At 43.3% G+C, this 23192-nt stretch overlaps 1 protein-coding gene across 1 annotated transcript in view; it reads left to right on the top strand.

Moving 5' to 3' along the window:
• Nucleotides 1-13186: 13186 nt before the first annotated feature.
• The window catches only part of LOC107299380 (coiled-coil domain-containing protein 90B, mitochondrial), a gene marked incomplete at its 5' end in the record, with an annotated part of 11817 nt that continues 1811 nt past the window's right edge, over nt 13187-23192 (top strand). The window contains 8 exons of the mRNA XM_015828746.2: nt 13187-13277; nt 13862-13981; nt 15741-15844; nt 18386-18487; nt 18779-18820; nt 19804-19875; nt 20397-20450; nt 22597-22711. Of these exons, the coding sequence (XP_015684232.2) occupies nt 13187-13277; nt 13862-13981; nt 15741-15844; nt 18386-18487; nt 18779-18820; nt 19804-19875; nt 20397-20450; nt 22597-22711 (700 nt within the window). The remainder of the gene's footprint in view (nt 13278-13861; nt 13982-15740; nt 15845-18385; nt 18488-18778; nt 18821-19803; nt 19876-20396; nt 20451-22596; nt 22712-23192) is intronic.

The raw sequence follows: 23192 nt of genomic DNA, 5'->3' as shown, positions 1-23192 counted from the left end.
GACACAATATTCCAAGCATGGTCTTACTAAAGTTTTATAAAATGGTACTAACACTTTACGTGATCTTGAGTCTATCCCTCTGTTAATGCAGCCTAGCACTGTGTCTTTTTTGGCAGCTGCAGCACACGGCTGGCTCCTATTGAAGTGATGGTCCACTAGGACTCCAAGATCCCTCTCACAGTTACTGCTTTTGAACCAGGAAAAAAAAATAGCATCCAATCATCCAGAGAGTGTTATAAAACATTATGGGGCAGTATGTAAGTCCACTACTAATGCTATATGAGAAGACCTTTGATCCAATTCCCTGCTTAGTCAGGAGCCCCTGTATCATTCCAGACAAATGGCTGCCCAATCTCTTCTGGAAAACTTCTGGTGATGGAGTATCCACAACTTCAACTCTGAGAATTCCTCAAGGGCTATCAGAAGAATTCTGGGAGTTGAAATCTGCACATTTTCAAGCTGCCAAAATTCAGAAAGACTACCCTAGAGCGTGCCGCTTCTCCAGAAGTTTGTTCTTCTGTCGTTCTTCCCACCATTGGCTCTATTCAAGAAGAACCAAAGCTGTTTAAGCTTGTTGTTTCACTAGGACTTCTCAAAGTATTTAAATACTGGATGTGCCTCCTCCTTCTTCTACCAGGGTTGAATTTAGCACAGTCCTGTCTTACCTGATAAAAAGAGCTTAGGAACATAAGTGTCACTGGTTTTCCTCAGCATGCAATTATTCAAGAACGGTCTTTGCAATTTAGGTTACAAAATTAATGTTTGTAGCTCTCCAGTGGATTTCAAAGCGTTAGCTTGTTCTCAGTAAATCAAAAGAGGACTCGTTATAGCCTTGTGGGTTTTTTTTTATGGAGAAGATTAATGTCAGGTGTAAAAGACCAGGTTCACATGTGAAGGTCCAATTAAATTGATTTATTGCTAAACAGCCTATGAACAGGAATCTTCTCAACTGCTGGCTGCTTGGTATTAAATAAGGATCAATGGAATTCAAGGCAGGTTGGACTTAGTCTCTTGTGACTACGTATGGATTCTAGGCTGATCCCTCTTTTAACTCTGCCTCCAGGTTCTGCTACGCTTTCTCCTATAGCCAATGTGTGGACATAGCCACTGTGTCCTGGCTAATCAAGGCTATGTGTCACGAAGCTTCAAAAATCTGTATTTAGCTCCTATGTCTCTCAGTAGAAATGTGACAAATAAACAAACTAAGATGATCAAAGGCCTGGAGGCTAAAACCTATGAAGAACGGCTGCTGGACTTGGTTTGGCTAGTCCAGGGGTAGGCAACCTTGGCTCTTTTATGACTTGTGGACTTCAACTCCCAGAATTCCTGAGCTAGCTGACTCAGGAATTCTGAGAGTTGAAGTCCACGAGTCATAAAAGAGCCAAGGTTTCCTATCCCTGGGCTAGTCTAAAGAAAAGAAGAAACAGGGGAGACATGATAGCAGTGTTTCAGTATCCGAGGGGCTGCCACAAGGCAGAAGGGGTCACGTTGTTCACCACAGCACCAGAGGGAAGGACGGGAAACAGTGGTTGGAAACTGATCAAGGAGAGAAGCAACCTGGAATTAAGGAGAAACTTCTTGACAGTGAGGACAATCAACCAATGGAATAGCTTACCCCCAGAAATCGTGGGTGCCCCATCACTGGAGATCTTTAAGAAGAGACTAGACAATCACCTATCTGAGATGGTGTAGGTTCTCCTGCTTAAGCGGGGGGCTGGACTAGAAGACCTCCAAGGTCCCTTCCAGTTCTATTCTATTCTATTCTATTCTGTTCCAGTGAGTTCTATGGCTAAATAGGAATTTGAATTTGCTATCCATAGGCTTAATTCCATATTAACCATTGCAGCATACAGCTAGCCCACACCCTACAACCATTCGTTTAGGTACTGTTCAAAGTTACGACAATGAAAAAAGTGACTTACCACCAATCCTCACAGTTATGACCATCACAGCATGCCCAGGGTCACGTGATCAAAATCCAGCCACTTGGCAACTGGCATGTATTTACAACAGTTGCAGGATCCAAAAGTCACGTGATCTCCATTTGAGACCTTCCGACAATCAAAGTCAGCAGGGGGAAAGACAGATCTGCTTAATGACTGCATGATTCATTGAACAACCATGGCAAACAAACATAAAATCAAGTATGGCTCACTTAACCACCTTGCTTAGCAACAGGAATTAAGGTCCTCATTATGGCTGTATGTCAAGGAGTACTTGGCACTCAGATTTGATTCGAAGTAGAATGGAGAATAAAGGATGTTTCTTCTTTTGTCCGTGAAGCTAGCTTACTCAAACAATGCTTGAAGTTTTTACAAGTGGGGACAAGCACAAAGCAGGCTTTGAAGGACCTCGCCAGGCTGTTCCACCAAACACTGGGTCAAGCACACACCCCTACAAAGGCAGACACACTAGAAATAACAAGAGGCCCTAATCACCAGTCTAATTCTATCCTGAGATATATTTCAGGTCAAAGTCAACAGCTTTGTTTACCAGCCTCAGAAACTGATTTTATCAGAAAACTGGTGTCAGGGTTACTGTGATGTCATCTCATACAATGTTTGCATAACACAGGCAGCCGTAGTGCCATATATAAAAATGAAAAGAAGCCGCAGCAACACAGCATCCACCATCCCCGAAAGAGCTTTCAAGCGGTATAAAGAATCAAACACACATATAGTACAAGGGGCTTAGCTTAAATGGAATGGCTTGGAGGAGGAAGAGGTTGTGTGTAATTAATTAATTAATTAATCAACTCAACAATTGACCCAAAGGGTGCTTGGGGAGGCCACAAAATTAACTCTTGCCATAAGCAGTTGTTGAAAGAAAAAGTCTTCATCAGGGTCCAGTCCAAGCCGGGAATAAACAAAATGGAGACTGCTTTAGAAAGAAGGTTCTCGTTTATTGAAGAGCAGACTCAAACACACGTATAGTACAAGGGGCTTAGCTTACGAAACACAAATCCACCACTTCCTTCTTCCTCTGTTCAAGATGTTTTAGGGTTCTGCATGTTATTATTGAGGCTTATTGAGAACGTTTCAGCTTCAGATTGCAGTGATTTGTTCACGTGCTCTCCATGGGGCTGCCCTTGAAGAGTATCTCAAAGCTTCAGCTGACACAGAATGCAGCAGGGCGGGTGTCAAGACTGATTCGTTCTTTCACCTACATTTTCTCCCTTTTGCCCCTAGCTTGACAAGATTGTGGGATGCAAAGGTGGTAGGGATGGTATCTAGGCCAGGGGTCCCCAACCCCTGGTCCGTTGACCAGTACCGGGCCACAGCATGCCAGCAACAGGTCCGCACAAACAAGCAAAGCCCCATCCGCGAGGTGCAGGCAACACATAAAACCATGCACCCTCCAGTCCGTGGAAAAACCTCTTTCCATGGAACCGGTCCCTGGTGCCCAAAAGGTTGGGGACCTCTGATCTAGGCAACCGAGGCGTCTTTGAGAGCTTGCTGCTGATAACACCAAGGTCACTAATGCAGGTGCTCGGTGGAGAAGTAGGCTTTTCCCATAGCAAGAAGTATTACTATTAGACAATGTGAACACGCCCGGTGGTTGGGGGCAAGAGAATCTATTGTTTAATTAAGTAAGCTTTTGAATGGGAAAACCTGAGCTGGTTTTGCTTCTTCTGTGCCAATGTAAATTTTCGGTAAAGTATTATACTCTTGGTAAAATCATGTCCCAGGATGGATGGATGGATGGATGGATGGGGGGGGGGGGGGGGGGGGGGGGGGGGGGGGGGGGGGGGGGGGGGGGGGGGGGGGGAGATGACAAAGGGTGGGAAGGAAGGAAGGAAGGAAGGAAGGAGGGAAGGAGGGAGGGAGGGAGGGAGGGAGGGAAGATTACCTACTCCTACACCAGGGGTAGGCAACCTTGGCTCTTTTATGACTCATGGACTTCAACATAGCTGGCTCAGGAATTCTGGGAGTTGAAGTCCATGAGTCATAAAAGAGCCAAGGTTGCCTACCCCTGTCCTACACAGTCTATCCAGCAGTCCTACGCCAATCAGAGGAACATCAGCTCAGCTATTTTTCTGTGGTTCCAGATTAGAAAAAATATTGTATTGAAATGAAATTAAGCCCCTTAGTTAGTATATTTTAGGACTGGGCTCAAAATGTACGTATTTTCCCAAGATATTTTATGCCACCCTCTCAACATTATTCTATGACTATCAGCTTCCTCTGAAAAATTCTGAACATTCCATGACATCATCCGAAGCTCAACCAATCATCACAGGTCGCTTCCCCCCCCCTTTTTTTTTTTACTAGGGATATGATTGTTGTGATTCCTCGCCAGCCATTGGATCCGGCAGCTGAGTCTGAGGAATCAGAGGAGGAGGAGGAGGGGCCTGGAGTGACATCAGAGTCAGAGGAAGGCTCTGAGGAGCTCCAAGACTTACAGTTGGACGAGGAGCCTGGCCCCTCTACTCGCGCGCAGGCTGAGACACAGCTGTGCTGGGAGCCTGAGTTGGACAGTGATGAAGAACAGTTGGGACAAATCCCAGATGCACGAAAGCGCAGGCAAGAGAAGTGAGTAGGACAGAGGAATGCAATGGGGCGGCTCCAAAGGCAAAGGAGAAGGCATTAGGAAGCCACGCCTTGGCTGAATTATAAAAGGGGAAGGTGTGGGAGATGCTGGTTTCTGAAAGCAACCGTTTGTGTTGAGGATCGAGTTTCTGTGGACTGTGTTTGCTTGCCTTGGACATTGACTCAGGTCTGTGAGAATAAAAGGGGTTGTTTCTTTCTTGCGGTTCCTGCCTGTTTCTTGGAAGAGGGGTTTCTCCTGGTGAGCATAACAAGGACTCACGTAGGCTGGGACAGAACAGTGATACAAGGGCAGCCTATCTGCATCACTCAAAGAGATTTTTTTTTTAGATCGAATAGAAAATCAGGAGGGAAAAAAAAAATCGCAGGAGCCAGTAAACACGTTGGAAAAGGTCAGTTTCATCAGAAGAGGTTCACCAAGTCCCCATGTATTTCAGACTGTAGGAGAAAAACTCATGGGCCTTTTCAAAAAATGGCACAAATAGGTCAAGTTGGAATTGCTTCTCAAGGTCTACTATAGCACTTGACCTTATACAATCAGCTCCTTGAAAATGAAATGGAGTTCGGAGTCCTATAGCGCTCCAAAGGCCCAAAAGGTCTCTTAAAAACGAATAGAAAAGGCTAGGAAAATGTACAGTGCATCGGTTCAAAGCACGCATCCCAGTTTAGTGTGCATGGGATTGCATGCAGCCTTCTGCTGCCCATGTCAGCTGCAACTAATTTTTAGGGCACTCAATAGGACCAATTCCGCTGTACTCTAAACTGAGCCTTTCATTTGACTGGAGTATTTTAGTGTCTTGCAGAACAAATGTCAGTGGTCTGGTGCCTCTTGGAGGTGGGAGTTATAGATCAGCCCTTTTTAATTAAAAAGTGGCAAAATTTAGCTGGTGCTAAATCAATGCTGGGAAATAATAATAATAATAATAATAATAATAATAATAATAATAATAATAATAATAATAATAATAATAATGACGACGATGATGATGATGATGATGATGAAGTTGGAAGGGACCTTGGAGGTCATCTAGTCCAACCCCCTGCTCAGGCAGGAAACCCTATACCATTTCAGACAAATGGCTCTCCAGTCTCTTCTTAAAAACTTCCAGTGTTGGAGCATTCACCGCTTCTGGAGGCAGGTTGTTCCACTGGTTAATTGTTCTAACTGTCAGGAAGTTTCTCCTTAGTTCTAGGTTGCTTCTCTCCTTGATGAGTTTCCATCCGTTGCTTCTTGTCCTGCCTTCAGGTGCTTTGGAGAATAGCTTGACTCCCTCTTCTTTGGGGCAGCCCCTGAGATATTGGAATACTGCTATCATGTCCCCCCTCGTCCTTCTCTTCATTAAACTAGACATACCCAATTCCAGCAACCGTTCCTTATTATGTTTTAGCTTCCAGTCCCCTAATCGTCTTTGTTTCTCTTCTCTGTACTCTTTCTAGAGTCTCAACATCTTTTTTACAGTGTGACACTTCTAAATCAGAACCGAGAACCTAAAAATCATTTTTGACTATATTTTTGTTTTGTTTTCTCTTTTTCATATAGAATATCAGAGTTGGAAGGGACCTTGGAGGTCTTCTAGTCCAGCCCTCTGCTCAGGGCAGGAGACCCTATACCATTCTAGAATAATGCTTGTGCAATCTCTTCTTAAAAACCTCCAGTGACGGAACACCCACAACTTCTGAAAGCAAATTGTTCCACTGATTAATTGTTCTGACTGTCAGGAAATTTGTCCTTAGTTCTTTTCTTGATTAGTTTCCATCCGAAGTTTCTTGCCTTGCCTTCAAATGCTTTGGAAAATAGGTTGAGCCCCTCTTCTTTGTGGCAACCCCTTAAATATTGGAAGACAGCTATTATATCTCCCCTGCTCCTTCTCTTCATTAAACTAGACATACCCAATTCCAGCAACCGTTCCTTATATGCTTTAGCCTACAGTCCCCTAATCATCTTTGTTGCTCTTCTCTGTACTCTTTCTAGAGTCTCAACATCTTTTTTACATCGTGGTGACCAAAACTGGATGCTGTATTCCAAGTGTGGCCTTACCAAGTCATTATAAAATGGTACTAACACTTCACATGAACTTGATTATATCCCTCTGTTAGTGCAGCCTAAAACTGTGTTGGCTTTTTTGGCAGCTGCAGCACAAAGCTGGCTCATATTTAAGTGATTATTCACGAGATCCCTCTCACAGTTACTGCTATTGAGCCAGGTTTCACCTAATCTGTACTTCTTTATAGCTTTAATCTGTATTTAATCTTTCTGTATTTCTTTATATCTTTCTGTACCTCTATTTTTATCTCTACCTTTTTCTTCTTTATCTTTGTGTTGTTGTTTTTAATGTGTACGTTAATTTGTGTTGTTGTTTTTAATGTGTACGTTTTGAAAAATTCAAGAAAAGTATCATGACATTTGTATTATGACGTGTATGTATGAGAGTTGCAGCATCTCAGGATCACTTGATCACCATTTGCAACTTTCCTAGCCAGCTTGTCATAAGCAACATGAATGGGGAAAGCTGGAGTCACTTAACGTCCAAGTGAGTCACTTCACAACAGTGATTTACTTAACAAAACTGAAAAGGTTATAAGGTTATAAAAGGTTATAAAAGTAAGTATGACTTGCTTAACAACCGAATTGCTTGGTGAGAATAGAATAGAATGGAATGGAATGGAATAGAATATGGAATAGAATAGAATAGAATAGAATAGAATAGAATAGAATAGAATAGAATAGAATGGAATGGAATGGAATGGAATGGAATGGAATGGAATGGAATGGAATAGAATAGAATAGAATAGAATAGAATAGAATAGAATAGAATATAGAATGGAATAGAATAAAATAGAATATGGAATGGAATGGAATAGAATAGAATAGAATAGAATAGAATAGAATAGAATGGAATGGAATGGAATGGAATAGAATAGAATAGAATAGAATAGAATAGAATAGAATGGAATAGAATAGAATATGGAATGGAATGGAATAGAATAGAATAGAATAGAATAGAATAGAATAGAATAGAATAGAATAGAATAGAATAGAATATGGAATGGAATGGAATAGAATAGAATAGAATAGAATAGAATAGAATAGAATGGAATGGAATGGAATGGAATGGAACGGAACGGAACGGAACGGAACAGAACAGAACAGAACAGAACAGAACAGAATAGAATAGAATAGAATAGAATAACAGAGTTGGGAGGGACCTTGGAGGTCTTCTAGTCCAACCCCCTGCTCAGGCAGGAAACCCTACACCTTGGAAGTTGATGGAAGTTCCAGTCATAATTATGGTCGTACGTCAAGGACTGTTTGCACCTGCTAATTGTAAACCTGTAGCTACTCTAATTTCCTCCCGAGTCTTAATCACAACTACAGTATAGAATTTGTGCTCATCTCTCTGCTTGCCTCAAATGCTTGCTAGATATTTGTTTACAAGATGTATGAATGTTGAAATGACTTCAATTCTTCCACACCACAGGTGGCACGTTGCCACCTAGGCCCATACTGCGTACAACATAGGCCCACAAATCAGCACAACAGACAAGCTACCTGTTCAGAATGAAAAGCTGGGAATTGCTGTTCCCACCACGTCTGTAACAGTGAGGTCCTTAAAAAGGAACCATTTTTTCCCCAGAAATTTGTCTGTAAAATACTGGGCTTCTTTTGATCGCCCTCCAGAAATGCTGATTGTTTTTCCACCTTTTTTTTTTTTTTTTTTTTGAGCTCAGAGGTTAGTGTACAAGTGGTTCTCGACTTACAACAGTTCATTTAGTGACCCTTTCGAAGTTACAACAGCACTGAAAAAAGGGACTTTTGACCATTTTTCACACGTATGACTATTACAGCATCCCCGTGGTCGTGTGATCAAAATTCAGGTGCTTGGCAACTGACTCGTATTTATGACGGTTTATCACGTGATCCCCTTTTGCGACCTTCTGACAAGCAAAGTCAATGGGGGGAAGCCCGGTTCACTTAACAACCATGTTACTAACTTAAAAACTGCATTGGTCAGCTTTTCAACTAATAATAATAATAATAATAATAATAATAATAATAATAATAATAATAATAATAATAATAATAATAATAATAATAATAATTAAAAAAAAAAAAAAAGTTGGAAGGGACCTTGGAAGTCATCAAGTCCAACCCCCTGCTCAGGCAGGAAACCCTATACCATTTCAGACAAATGGCTGTCCAGTCTCTTCTTTAAAACTTCCAGGGTTGGAGCCTTCACCGCTTCTGGAGGCAGGTTGTTCCACTGGTTCATTGTTCTCACTGTCAGGAAATTTCTCCTTAGTTCTAGGTTGCTTCTCTCCTTGATTAGTTTCCATCCGTTGCTTCTTGTCCTGCCTTCAGGCGCTTTGGAGAATAGCTTGACTCCCTCTTCTTTGGGGCAGCCCCTGAGATATTGGAAGACTGCTATCATGTCCCCCCTCGTCCTTCTCTTCATCAAACTAGACATATCCAATTCCAGCAACCATTCCTTATATGTTTTAGCCTCCACTCCCCTAATCATCTTTGTTGCTCTTCTCTGTACTCTTTCTAGAGTCTCAACATCTTTTTTACATCGTGGTGACCCAAACTGAATGCAGTATTCCAAGTGTGGCCTTACTAAGGCCTTGTAAAGTGGTATTAATACTTCACGTGATCTAGGGCAAGAAAACTCATAAAATGGGACAAACTCACTTAACAAATGTCTCACTTAGCAACAGAAGTTTTGGGGTCAGTTGTGGTCATTAAGTTGAGGACTACTGGTAGTTCTGTTTGGAAAGCCATGTGTGCTAACTCACAACACAATCTACATTCTGCCTTTCCAAGCTCATAAATAGGACCACAGCATGCAAGAAGCTGTTAGGTTCTCCTCTAATCCATTCGAGCAAAGACAATAGGTGAAAGTCACAGTCCTTGAGCTGTTTCTTCACTGCACCAGCTTCGCGGAAGTTGTGGCTGGCATTAAAATGTGTCATGTCCATCAGCTTTGAGAAACTGGGACCTGCATTTTAACAGCTGGAGAAGAGAGTCCAAGATAGCAGCTGTTACTTTCTTGCTAGATATCTCCAGGAAAAAATTGGTCCATACAGGATCCTCCCATCTTCAGAAAACAAAACTGCTGTTGGTCTTTTTAATGAAAGAATGCAAAGTTACATATTGCAATAAACAATGGATGGAAACTAATCAAGGAGAGAAGCAACCTAGAACTCAGGAGAAATTTCCTGAACAATTAATCAGGGTAACAACCTGCCTCCAGAAGTTGTGAATCATCCAACGTTGGAAGTTTTTAGAAAGAGACCAGACAACCATTTGTCTGAAACGTTTTAAGGTTTTCTGCCTGAGCAGGGGGTTGGACTAGAAGACCTCCAAGGTCCCTTCCAACTCTGTTATTCTCTTATTTTGTTAACAGTTGCAGGAATTGGGTATATCTAGTTTAATGAGAACAAGGACTAGGGAGGACATGATAGCAGTGTACCAATATCTCAGGGGCTGCCACAAAGAAGAGGGAGTCAAGCTATTCTCCAAAGCATCTGAAGGCAGGACAAGAAGCAACGGATGGAAACTAATCAAGGAGAGAAGCAACCTAGAACTAAGGAGAAACTTCCTGACAGTGAGAACAATGAATCAGTGGAACAACCTGCCTCCAGAAGTTGTGAATGCTCCAACATTGAAAGTTTTTAAGAAGAGACTGGACAGCCATTTGTCCAGAATAGTATAGGAATCTTCTGTTTGAGCAGGAGGTTGGACTAGAAGATCTCCAAGGTCCCTTCCAACTCTGTTATTCTGTTATTCTGCTTCCTGGGGCCGCTATAGACTTATGACAACAACTGACACCAGAATTTCTGTTGCAAAGCAAGCCGGTTGTTAAGTGAGTTAATTTTACAAACTTTTTTTTGCTATGCTTGTTAAGCCAATCACTGCAGTGGTTAACTACAGCAAGCAATCGTTAAATGAATCCAACTTTCTCCATTGATTCTTCCAGTCAGAAGCCAGCTGGGAAAGTTGCAAATGGCGATCACATGACCCCAGGACGCTGCATCTGTTGTAAATACAAGAGTTGTAAATACAGCAATATTATGCCTGCCACTGCAAATGAAATCGGGTGTCGCAGAAACTGAGGGCATAATAATAACATAACAGAGTTGGAAGGGACCTTGTTAGGTCATCTAGTTCAACCCCCTGCCCAAGCAGGAGATCCTATATCAGGGGTGTCAAACTCAATTTCATTGAGGGCCACATCAGCATTGCGGTTGCCCTCGGGGGGATGTGTGTGGCCAGAGTGTGTGCAGCCTACTGAATGGGCGTGGATGGAGTGAGCATGACCAGCTCTACATCGTTCGCGTCAAGGGTGCCTGTGGGAGCCTGGGCAGGAGTGGGACAGATCTGCAGGTCTCTGGCAGAAGGGGGTGGGACCGGGGCAAGTGCCAAGGCAGGGTCCATTTCTTCATTCCTCACAAAGGGTGACACCTCCCCAGCATGCACCCAGGGGGCGGGGGCGACGCGTCAGGGGCTGGTTCCTCGCTGTTTCTGGACTGAATGCATTTCAACATAGATGGCCACCACAAAATTGTACATTGGCTCCCGGCCGGCCTGGGCCAGGGCCAAGGCAGCGGGGGCCGTTCCCTCACTGTTTCCAGGATGGCTTCGCGGGCCACATGAAACCACTTCGCGGGCCGCATCCAGCCCCCGGGCCTTGTGTTTGACATGTCTGTCCTATATCATTTCTGACAGATGGCTGTCCAGTCTCTTCTTGAAAGCTTCCAGTGATGAAGCTTCCACAACTTCTGAAGGCAAACTGTTCCTTTGGTTGATTGTTCTCCCTGTCAGGAAACTCCTCCTTGCTTCCAGGTTGAATCTCTCCTTGATCAATTTCCATCCGTTATTCTTTCAGGGGCTTTGGAAAATAGGTTGATCCCCTCCTCTCTGTGACATCCCCTTGTAGAGCATTGTCCCAAACTATTTAAAATACTCCACTATCCAGAATTAATAAATGGTCTATGCCTAATCTTAAGCTCTCCTACTCTATATATTGCGGCATTTAATTGTACAGTTAACACTACAATGTAGAATTTGTTTCTCCTAAAGAAGCAGAACAACAGAGAAGAAAAACTGATAGCTTGTTTTCTATTGACTTTCAGCAAGGTGGCTCTGCTATAGACCACTGCCCTCTAGTGGTAAGATGACCTTTTTTCCTTCAAAAATAGTTTAAAATAAAACGTATTCACTACAGATAGTCCTCGATTTACAACGGTTCATTTAGTGACCGTTTGAAGTTACAGCAGTACTGAAAACAGTGACTTAGGACCATTGTTCACACTTACGACCGTTGCAGCCTCCCCATGGTCATGTGATCAAAATTCGGATGCTTGGCAACTGACTCATATTTATGACGGTTGCCGTGTCCCGGGATCATGTGATCTCCTTTTGCGACCTTCTGAACAGCAAAGATATCATCATCATCATCATCATCATCATCATCATCATTCCAAACCCTAACCCTATCTTGCATCACAGATTTAAAAATCAAGTGTTTGGATCAATCATTGTTAGGGATTATTGTATCTGATCTGCAAAAAGGGAGGGAGGGAGGGAGGGAGAGAGAGAGAGAGAATGTAACGCCGCTGTTGCACAAGCTGCACTGGCTGCCGGTGGCTTTCCGGGTGCGCTTCAAGGTGTTGATTATCATCTTTAAAGCGCTCCATGGCATCGGACCTGGTTATCTCCGAGACCGCCTTCTGCCGCAGATTACCTCTCATCGGCCGATACGCTCCCACAGAGAGGGTCTCCTCAGGATGCCGTCAGCCAGACAGTGCCGGCTGGCGACCCCCAGGGGGAGGGCCTTCTCGGTGGGAGCCCCCACCCTATGGAACGAACTACCCCCAGAGATCCGGGTGATTCCGGATCTCCCCTCCTTCCGCCGCGCCCTCAAGACATGGCTATTTAAGCTAGCAGGTCTGGCCTAAGGGATATTTTAATCTGGTTTTTAAAATAATTTTAAAAAGAAATGGCCAATTAATATTTTGTTTTAATTACTTTTTAAATTTAGTATTTATTGTATTATGTATTGTTTTAAATGGCTGTAAGCCGCCCTGAGTCCGTTGGGAGAAGGGCGGGGTAGAAATTTAAATAAAGTTAAAGTTAAAGTTAAAAAGAATGAAAGAGAGAGAGAATGAAAGAAAGTGAGAGAATGACAATGAAAGAGGGAGAGGGAGTGTGAGAGAGAGAGAATGAAAGAAAGAATGAGAAGGAAAGAGGGAGAAGGAAAGGGAGGGAGGGAGAGAAAGAGAGAGAATGAGAGAGAATGAAAGAGATGAGAAAGAATGAAAGAAAGAGAATCAGAATGAAAGAGGGAGAGGGAGGGAAAGAGAGAGAGAGAAAAACAGAGAGAATGTATTGGCTCTTTGCTGCCATCTAGTGGTCGGGAGTTTTGCAGCTAACATTGCCTGGTTTCCACCCTTCTACGAGTACGAGTCCGCTCGGCATACATTTCCCACCGTGCTTTGAGGCCAGAGGAGGGGGGGAGAGAAGAACGCCGGTCACATAAAAACTACATTTCCCAGAGAGCCACGGGGTTCCAGACCGGAAGTCACTCTTTTTGTAGACTTGCTTTGGATGTCTTTTGGTGTCGGTTCTGTCTTTCCAGCCAGAAGTCGGTGAGAAGATGCTGCAAATCAGTTCCAGGGGCCTGAGGTTGTTGTTGCGGGACACCCACGGCTTTTCTACACGATTCAGAGGTGAGATAACTTTTAGTCTCATTAACCAGGAATGCTTCGCTTTCCAATCTGATAAACCGAGAAAGCCGGTGTATTTCGCTTGGTTTTATTTCCAAACTATGTTACTGTTTGGGCTTGCTTTCTGAGAATTATATCTGAGAAATATTCTGAAATATCACATCTGATATTAATCCAATATATTGAAACAAAATCAAACGTTGTGTTAAAGCTGCTTTTAAAACTCAGTTCAGATATATATTAGTTTGCATTTAGTTTGTGCTTTGTTGCGTTTTCAAGATAGATAGATAGATAGATAGATAGATAGATAGATAGATAGATAGATAGATAGATAGATAGATAGATAGATAGATATAGATATATAAATATAGATATAGATATAGATAGATAGAGAGATATAGATAGAGGGAGAGAGATGATATAGATATATAAATATAGATATAGATAGATAGATAGATAGATAGATAGATAGATAGATAGATAGATAGATAGATAGATAGATAGATAGATAGATAGATAGATAGATAGATGCAACAAATATATATTGCATACATAAGCAGACAACTCAACCGTACCATGCTCCTCAGGTTTTGCTGCTTCGGCCTCAGCGCACTCGTACGATATGAGAAGAGTCGAAATAACTCCGCTGGAGCAACGAAAACTCACCTTCGACACCCATCGTCTTGTGCGAGATCTAGAAGCCCATGGTGAGCAAACACCTCCAGTGAAAAGTGTCTAAGAGAACTTTCCTCCATGCCATAGCAATAGCACTGAGACTTATATACCACTTCACAGGGCTTTATAGCACTCTCTAAGCGGTTTTCAGTGTCAGCCTATTTCCCCCCAACAATCTAGGGTCCTCATTTTACCGACCTTGGAAGGATGGAAGGCGGAGTTAACTTTGAGCCGGTCTGGATCAAACTACGGGCAGTCGGCAGAGTTAGCCTGCAGTACTGCATTCTAACCACTGCGACACCATCCCTTCCTTCCTTCCTTCCTTCCTTCCCAATAGCATTTAGACTTATATACCGCTTCACAGTGCTTTACACCCTCTCTAAGCGGTTCACAGAGTCACAATTCACAATCTGGGTCCTCATTTTACTGACCTCGGAAGGATGGAAGGCAGAGTCAACCTTGAGTTCGGTCAGGATCGAACTCCAGACTGTAGGCAGAATTTAACCTGCAATACTGCATTCTAACCACTGGGCCACCACCATTATTCTATCTCTGAATATCTTTCAACACTGAGCGTTGGCTTATGGGTGGGATCCTTCAATGGGTGGCATCAGCTCTCCACAAGATCCTTCTGACAGATAACCCTCGACTTAACAACCACAAGAGAGACAGAATTTCCACTGCTAGGCAAGGCAGTCATTGAGTCATGCTAAAAAAAATATTTTTTGCCACAGTTGTTAAATGATTCACACCGTTGTTAAGGGAATCTGATTTCTCCCATTGACTATTTGTCGGAAGCTTGGTGAGAAGGTCTCAAGTGGCAGTTACATCAGCCCAGGATGCTGCAGGCATCATAAATACGGTGATACCGGTTGCAAAGCACGCAAATTTTGATCATGTGACTCTGGGGAATTGTGTGATGATAGGAAATGTATGGACCATTGAAAGTCCCCTTTTTTTCTTAACTTTGAATGGTCACTAAATGAATGGTTGTAAGTCAAGGACTACCTGTATTGCTTAAGAAGGAACATCACTACCTTACAGGTAATCCTCGGCATACGACCACATTGGAGCCTAAAATTTCTGTTGCTAAGCGAGACAGTTGTTAAGTGAATTTTGCCCCATTTTACGACCTTTCTTGCCACAGTTGTTAAGTGAATCGCTGCAATAGTTAAGTTAGTAACACGGTTGTTAAGTCAATCTGGCTTTCCCTGTCAACTTTTGCTTGTCAGAAGGTCGCCAAAGGGGATCACGTGACGCCCCAGGAGGTTGCAACCGTCATAAATATGAGTCAGTTGCCAAGAATCTGAATTTTCATCAAGGGATTGTGAGGATGCTAACAACAGTCAAAAGTGTGAAAAATGATGATAAGCCACTTGTTCAATGCTGTTGTAACTGTGAACGGTCACTAAATGAACTGTTTCTAAGTGGAGGACTTTCTGTACAGTTTTCTCGTCAGTATCATGGAATTGGTTTCCCATCGTCGACTTCTGAAATGTTTCTCAATTTTCTTGCTTTAACTTTCTTGTCTAACTCGTCCTGAGATTCCTTGGCTGCTTCCCATCCAAATCTTAACCAGTCCTGACCCTGCTTAGCTTCCAAGCCCTATTAAGGTCCCTGAGGTATTGCCACCTGCTCCCTTGCTTCCATGAAGATGGTGTTGAGAACAAGTAGCATAAAACCTTATGGATTATTAGAAGGATAAGGGGGAAAAATGGAGTTCTGCTTTTCAACTTGGTTAACCTGAACTCTGAATTGACTAGATTACGGTGTACTTTATATACTCAACAGGGTTTGCAAAAGAACAGGCTGAAACGGTTGTCTCGGCATTAATGAGTTTGTCATCGGTCAGCCTGGACACCGTCTACAAGGATATGGTAACACAAGCCCAACAGGTAACCAACCAATGAGTTATTCCTTGGATTTCTCACTTTTTATGGGCCTTAATACAGGTAGTATCCTCAACCTACAACCACAATTGGTACCAGATTTTCTGTTGTTAAACAAGGCAGTTGTTAAATGAGCTGCATTTGAATTTAAGACTACTTTAACTATGGTTAAGCGAAGCGCCGCAGCTGTTGAATGAATGATATGGTTAAGCAGATCTGGATTCCCCCATTGACTTTGCTTGGTGGGAGCCAGCAGGGAAGGTTGGAAATGGTGAGATCACGTGATACACACACACACATACTGGGATGCTGCAGTGTCAGAGCATGCACAGTCTTATTACGCTGAGGTAATCCAGGGGTAAATACAGTACACAGTGGTTTGTATTTAAATGGTGGTTTATATTACACCATCTACAAATATACACTAGAAACAAAATACATACACGGGGTGACACAGCAAACTCCAACACACAGCAGTTCAGCAGGAAAGGGACGAGAGAGAAAGACTCCAGCAAGGCCTTCCCTTTTATACTCAAACTCTTAAAGGGATACAGACTCCTGCTGAGTCATTCCTAACACTGCATCGTTCATCTCACGTTATACAAGCTGGTTAGTTTCTAAATCATTACCTTGATGTGCAGCCTTTGGGACGGTGGGGATGCTGCAACAGTTGTGTGAGGATCTGCTATAAGTCACTCTTTTCAGAGCTGCTGTATTTTCAAACGGCCGCTAAACAAATTATTGTAAGTTGAGGACTACCTTGTAATCGTGACATAATCTTCGCAATCGTCTTCATGATTATTTAGGCAATGCATAGCTTAAGTTCGAACAGCATTCTTCAAAATGAAAAAGGTCTTCTGCAGTCACGACATAAGCCTAAGACTGAAAATCAGGCTTGTCAGATGCTATCTTTTTTTCTATCCTGCTCTATGGAGTAGAGAGTTGGTCTCTGACAGAAGGCCACCTGAAGAGAGTAGAAGCATTTGAAAGGTGGATTTACAGGCGGCTGTTACGTAGAAGCTGGGTTGACAAGATCAGAAATGAGGAGGTGATAAGCCGCCAGGGAAAGCCAAGGGAAATCATCAAAACAATTAAAAAATGAAAGTTAGAATATTTCGGACATGTGATGCGACACCCAGAAAAATACGGCATACTCCATTTAATCCTCCAGGGAAAGATTGAAGGCAAACGAAGTCCAGGCAGAAGAAGAACATCATGGCTTCAAAATCTAAGGGACTGGTTTGGACAAAACTCAGCAGCACTTTTTCGTGCGGTTGCTGATAAAAACAGGATCGCCAACATGATCGCCAACGTCCGATAACGGATATGGCACAAGAAGAAGAAGAAGAAGATAGCTTAAGTACAGCCTTGTTCTCTCAAGTTGGAAGCCAGTTGTGTGTTGCAGGGATATTTTGAACTTTTAGATTTTCTGGCTTTTTTACCAGGAATTTAGGGTCGATAATATGGGAATCATCTTTCCCTATAAAAATGTACAGATTTGAATAAGAGGAAGTAAGGTAAAGGGGTAAAGATTTCCCCTGTCTGACTCTAGAGGGCGCTGGTCATCTCTGTTTCTTGACTGAGGGATCCAGCGTTGTCCGAACATGCTTCCGTGGTCATGTAGCCAATATGACTGTATGCCAAGGCACACAGAACACAGTTACCTTCCCGCTGAAGTGGTACCTATTAATCTACTCACATTTGCATGCTTTTGAACTGTCAGGCGGGCACGAGCTGGAGCAAAGAACAGGAGCTCACCCCTTCTTACAGTGCTCAGATCTCAAACCCAGCCTGTCAGCTTTCTAGCTGATAAGCTCAGCATCTTTAGCCACTGCACCCCCAAGAGAAAGTGATTGATCCTAAATCATCCTATGAGACTTGAACCTTGGTCATTCCACTCCAAACAGAACGTGTGAATTGTTACACTTTGGCAGTGAGATGGCCTTTGTAAAATTGTCACCCTCAAGGGAAGCCGTAGAAGTGTGCGCAAAACATTTTGAGATCTAATTGTCCTGACGTTAGATACGTGCCTTAAAAAGTCTGTGTGTGTACATGTATATGTTTGTATATAATGTATAAAAATGTGTATATATGTATATGTGTTTGTATAATGTATAAATACAGTGTATGAAGTTTGCCACTGCTTCTCCAAAATTTCCCATCAAACAGGTTGTCATTACACAGAACATTCTTCTGACGTATTCCCGTCTCATCAATTAAATATCCTGCCGGAAAACAAGGAATATTTAAGATGCCTTGAAAATGTTGTGTGTTTATGTAGTGCAGCGGTAGGCAACCTTGGCTCTTTTATAACTCGTGGACTTCAACTCCCAGAATTCCTGAGCCAGCGTGGGGGAAACTTTGGCCCCTTCATGATTCGTGGACTTCAACTCCCAGAATTCCTGAGCCAGCCATGCTGAGGGGAAAGGGAGAGGTTTCCAAGCTGAGCCGTGCTGGCTCAGGAATTCTGGGAGTTGAAGTCCACGAGTCATAAAAGAGCCAAGGTTGCCTACCCCGCTATAAGTGCATTTTTATTTTATGTTTTAGGAAATAACTTTGCAACAGATAATGTTTCATCTGGATTCCATTCGCAAGGATATGGTCATTCTTGAGAAGAGCGAGTTTGCCAATTTGAGAGCAGAAAACGAGGTATTATTCCCCCTCCCCCCCAAAAAATGCCCTGAGCCTTATTTGTTTAGTTTGGGAAGGTATTCTGCAAAACTGACATTTTCAGATTTTACATGTTACGGGCAGTGTTTCAAATTCAGTCCCAAGCAAGAGTTTGTGGGGGCATGAACGGAATGGTTGGTTGCAGCCCTTTAAAGCAGCTGCATCATTGCTCAAATGTGTGAAGGCGGCTGTGAATTTTAACATATATTTTGCTGTTACAGCTTCTTTATACCATCCGCTGTTCCTCTGCTTTCTCCCTCTCTTCCTTAGAAAATGAAAATTGAATTGGATCAAGTTAAACATCAGCTAATGGTAAGTAGAACGGGCTCAGCCCAACTCTTAGGTTTTAGGATGGAGCTACACCTGCTTTTAAAAAATAGTTGTAGACAATCTTTTCATTCAAGAAAATCTGGTCCTCTTGGTTTTGCTAGACAGCTGGAGCCCTTAAACCATTTGTGCTTTTGGGAAACCTTGAGCAAGGCCCCCACCCAGCCCTGTGGCATTCTGCCAGGTAGTGTAACTGAAGAGTAAATATTAATTTTAAATAAAGATGCTAGTCACAACTGTGCAACAGCAGGAAAGGAGAAACGAGGATCTTACATAAGGTACTGAAATCAGGTTTCAATCAGAATAGAGCTGAAAGGGACCTTGGAGGTCTTCTAGTCCATCCCCCTGCTCAAGCAGGAACCCCTATACCAGGGGGAGGCAACCTTGGCTCTTTTATGACTCATGGACTTCAACTCCCAGAATTCCTGAGCCAGCATAGCTCAGCTTGGAAACTTCTCCCTTTCCCCTCAGCATGGCTGGCTCAGGAATTCTGGGAGTTGAAGTCCACGAGTCATAAAAGAGCCAAGGTTGCCTACCCCTGCTCTATACCATTCCAGACAAATGGCTGTCCAGTCTCTTCTTAAAAACCTCCAGTGATGGAGCACCCACAACATCTGAAGGCCAGCTGTTCCACTGGTTAATTGTCCTCACTGTTAGGATGTTTCTCCTTAATTCCAGGTTGTTTCTCTCCTTGATTAGTTTCCATCCATTGTTTCTTGTCCTGCCTTCACGTGCTTTGGAGAATAGCTTGACTCCCTCTTCTTTGTGGCAGCCCCTCAAATACTGGAACACTGCTATCATGTCGCCCCTAGTCCTTCTTTTGCCTAGATTCAGCCATGGGTTTCAAATAGCAAGATCTCCAAAGAGAAATAGAATTTTCAGGCAGGCTTGAAAATTCAGGAACAGAATATTCTGTTTTCTGCTTCCTAAAATTGGGAGGGGCGTGTTTTTTTCTCCTTTTTTTAAAGAATGAAACTAATCAAATCAAAGCGGAAAACAAGCTAGACATCAACTTGGAGAGAAGCAGAGTGACCGATATGGTGAGTAGTTCCGTGTTGGTATTTTTTTTTCCTTACCATTGACTTGCAACCACAATGGAACCCCACATTTCTGTTACTAAACAAGGCAATTGTCAAGGGACCATTTGTCTCCATTTTACTATCTTTTTTGCCACAGTTGTTAAGTGAATCATGTGGTCATTAAGTGAATCGGGTGGACATTAAGCAAATCTGGCTTCTCCCACTGACTGCTTGTCATTGTAACCGTGTCATTGTAACCGTGAACGGTCACTAAATCAGGGGTCTTCAAACTTGGCCCCTTCAGCCAGGCATGCTGGCTGAGGAATTCTGGGAGTTGAAGTCCACCAGTCATGAAGGGGCCATAGTTCCCCCATGCTGGCTGAGAAATTCTGGGAGTTGAAGTCCACAAGTCATAAAAGGGCCAAGTTTGAAGACCCCTGCACTAAATGAATGCTTGCAAGTCAAGAACGAACTCTACTTTTTGAGCTGATTCTGTTTTTCTTCCTTTTTTAATGTTTTTCTTCCTTTTTCTAATTCTCCAGTTCACAGATCAGGAAAGAAAGCTGATGGAAGCCTCAACAGAATTTCATAAAAAGGTAAGAGTTTGAACCACTTTTGTTCCAAATTCTAGAAACTCTTTGTTTGATTTGAAATACATCTGTTGGTTTGCAGGCCAAACGGGGTTGCAGGGCAAAAATTTCCATTTGTCCCCTGCCGGGAAATGCTTCTATTTAGCATCTCCATTTGATTCTCACAGACCTGCCTCTCCTTCCCTGTCAGCCTTCCAGTTCTCTGACTCCAATTCCCAGAATTCTCTTCAATTGCCGTAACAGGATTGGAATTCTGGGGAATAAAAAGTCCACAATCTAAAGCAGTTTTTCTCAACCTTGGCAACTTGAAGATCTGTGGATTTTCAGCTCCCAGAATTCCCCAGCCATTTGGTTTCTGTAAACTAGTGGTGTACATTTGGGTTTCTGTTACTTATATTCTCAAGCTCACATTTTTGGAATGAATAACAGGAGATACATATTTTAAATTGGTGGAAAGTTAAATCTCCCTCAAATCAAGGTTGGCTTCCGGTCAATCCAAGGACCCAACCAGGTTTTTTTGGCCAAAAACATGGAAATGGTTTGTTACTAGCTATCTTCTAGGATGTGTTTTCAATTTTCTAGTCTAGGGTAGTCTAATCTAGCCAGCAATCTTGGGATTTCCTTGTGGTATCTCATCCCAATATTAACCTGGTCCGATCTTGCTTAGTTTTTCTGAGAACACCCAAACTTAGTTAGGTATTTCTATCTGCTGACTTTCACTAATAAAGAATGCTGTATTTTTTCCCCCCCGGATTCGCTTTAACAACTGCAGTGATTCCTTTAAAACCGTAGGAAAAGAGGTGGTAAAATTGCAACATAACTCACTTAGCAATCACTTTGCTTAGCAATAGAAATTTTGTTCCCAATTTTAGTTGTAAGTCAAGACTACTTGTACATTTGTAGTAGGTAGCAACATGACAGAAGGCAATGCGTACATTTTAAATAACCTGACAGAACAGAAATAACCTTTTCCTAGTATCCAAAGTTAGCTAATTCTTGGTTAGTTGATTCCTGATCAGGGGCTGCCACAAAAAAGAGGGGGGGTGTCAAGCTAATTCTCCAAAGTGCCTGAAGGCAGGACAAGAAGCAACGGATGGAAACTAACCAAGGAGAGAAGCAACCTAGAACTAAGGAGAAATTTCTTAAGAGCGAGAACAATTAATCAGTGGAACAACCTGCCTCCAGAGGTTGTGGGTGCTCCAGCACTGGAGATTTTTAAGAAGAGATTGGACAACCATTTGTCTGAAATGGTATAGGGCAGTGGTGGCGAACCTATGGCACGTGTGCCAGAGGTGGCACTCAGAGCCCTCTCTGTGGGCACACACACCGTTGCCCCAGCCCCGCCTCCCCTCACGGCCCCCTCCCCCTAACCAGCAGCCCCCCTGGAGGAGAGTCGCTCCCGAGCGCAGTCTGCATGGAGAAGCATAGCCAATGATATGGCAGCCGGGCAGCGGGGACAAGACGCCGCCCTCACACCCCGTCACACGCAGTTGATGCTGTGGGGTGTGGGCGGAGGGCGTGGCCACCATGGCGCTGCTGGGCCGCCTGGGAATCTGCAGCAGGCCGTGAGTGGCCCTGCGGGTGGGCGGAGTGGGGACGGAGTGGGGGCGGGGTGGGGGCGGGGCAGAGCGGAGTGGAGCAGGGGTGGGCTGGGGGTGGGGGCGGTTTTTGGGCACTCGGTCTCTAAAAGGTTCGCCATCACTGGTATAGGGCAGGGGTAGGCAACCTTGGCTCTTTTATGACTCGTGGACTTCAACTCCCAGAATTCCTGAGCCAGCATGGGGGGAAACCTTGGCTCCTTCATGACTTGTGGACTTCAACTCCCAGAATTCCTGAGCCAGCATGGGGAAAACCTTGGCCCCTTCATGACTTGTGGACTTCAACTCCCAGAATTCCTCAGCCAGCATGGCTGGCTCAGGAATTCTGGGAGTTGAAGTCCACGATTCATAAAAGAGCCAAGGTTGCCTACCCCTGGTTATAGGGTTTCCTGCTTGAGGGGGTTGGACTAGAAGACCTCCCAAATCCCTTCCAGCTCTGTTATTCTGTTACAAAGGATGTTGATGCCACACTAAGCCACAGGGAGAAAATTTCCTGTCTCTGCCAACTGCTCTGCTCATTTTTGGGTGCCAAATGATGCTGCGTGTCCTTCTAGGATTCAAGCACCAGCAGTTCCCTTACAGAAGTCAACAATAAGATTGACGCTGAAATTGCAGCTCTCAAAACACTCATGGAGTCGAATAAGCTGGAAACCATCCGTTACTTAGCAGGTATGTGCCTGGCACGTTAAAAGCCAGCCTCCAAAGCGGGATGCTTAGCAACCGAAACAAACTGGCGTCATTTTCTCTGGCTGCTGAAGGGCTTCACCATTCCATACTATGCCGTGGAGATTCTCAGGTGCTTTTTTAAAAGGCAACTGGGGTGTTTTCTCCTTGAGGAAGAAGAAGAAGACATTTCACTTCCCATCCAAGAAGCTTCCTCAGTTCTGACTGGATGGTGAGGGGATGGAAGGATTTAGTTCTGACCAGTCAGAACTGAAGAAGCTTCTTGGATGAGAAGCGAATGTTTCTTCTTCTTCTTCTTCTTCTTCTTCTTCTTCTTCTTCTTCTTCTTCTTCTTCTTCTTCTTCTTCTTCTTCTTCTTCTTCTTCTTCTTCTTCTTCTTCTTCTTCTTCTTCTTCTTCTTCTTCTTCTTCTTCTTCTTCTTCTTCTTCTTCTTCTTCTTCTTCTTCTTCTTCTTCTTCTTCTTCTT

This window comes from Protobothrops mucrosquamatus, unplaced genomic scaffold (genome assembly GCF_001527695.2).
Source record: "Protobothrops mucrosquamatus isolate PMUCROS unplaced genomic scaffold, P.Mucros_1.0 scaffold4845, whole genome shotgun sequence".
Taxonomy (NCBI): Eukaryota; Metazoa; Chordata; class Lepidosauria; order Squamata; family Viperidae; genus Protobothrops; species Protobothrops mucrosquamatus.
Note: the sequence above shows the minus strand (reverse complement) of the source record. Positions and strands in the feature narration are given on the sequence as shown.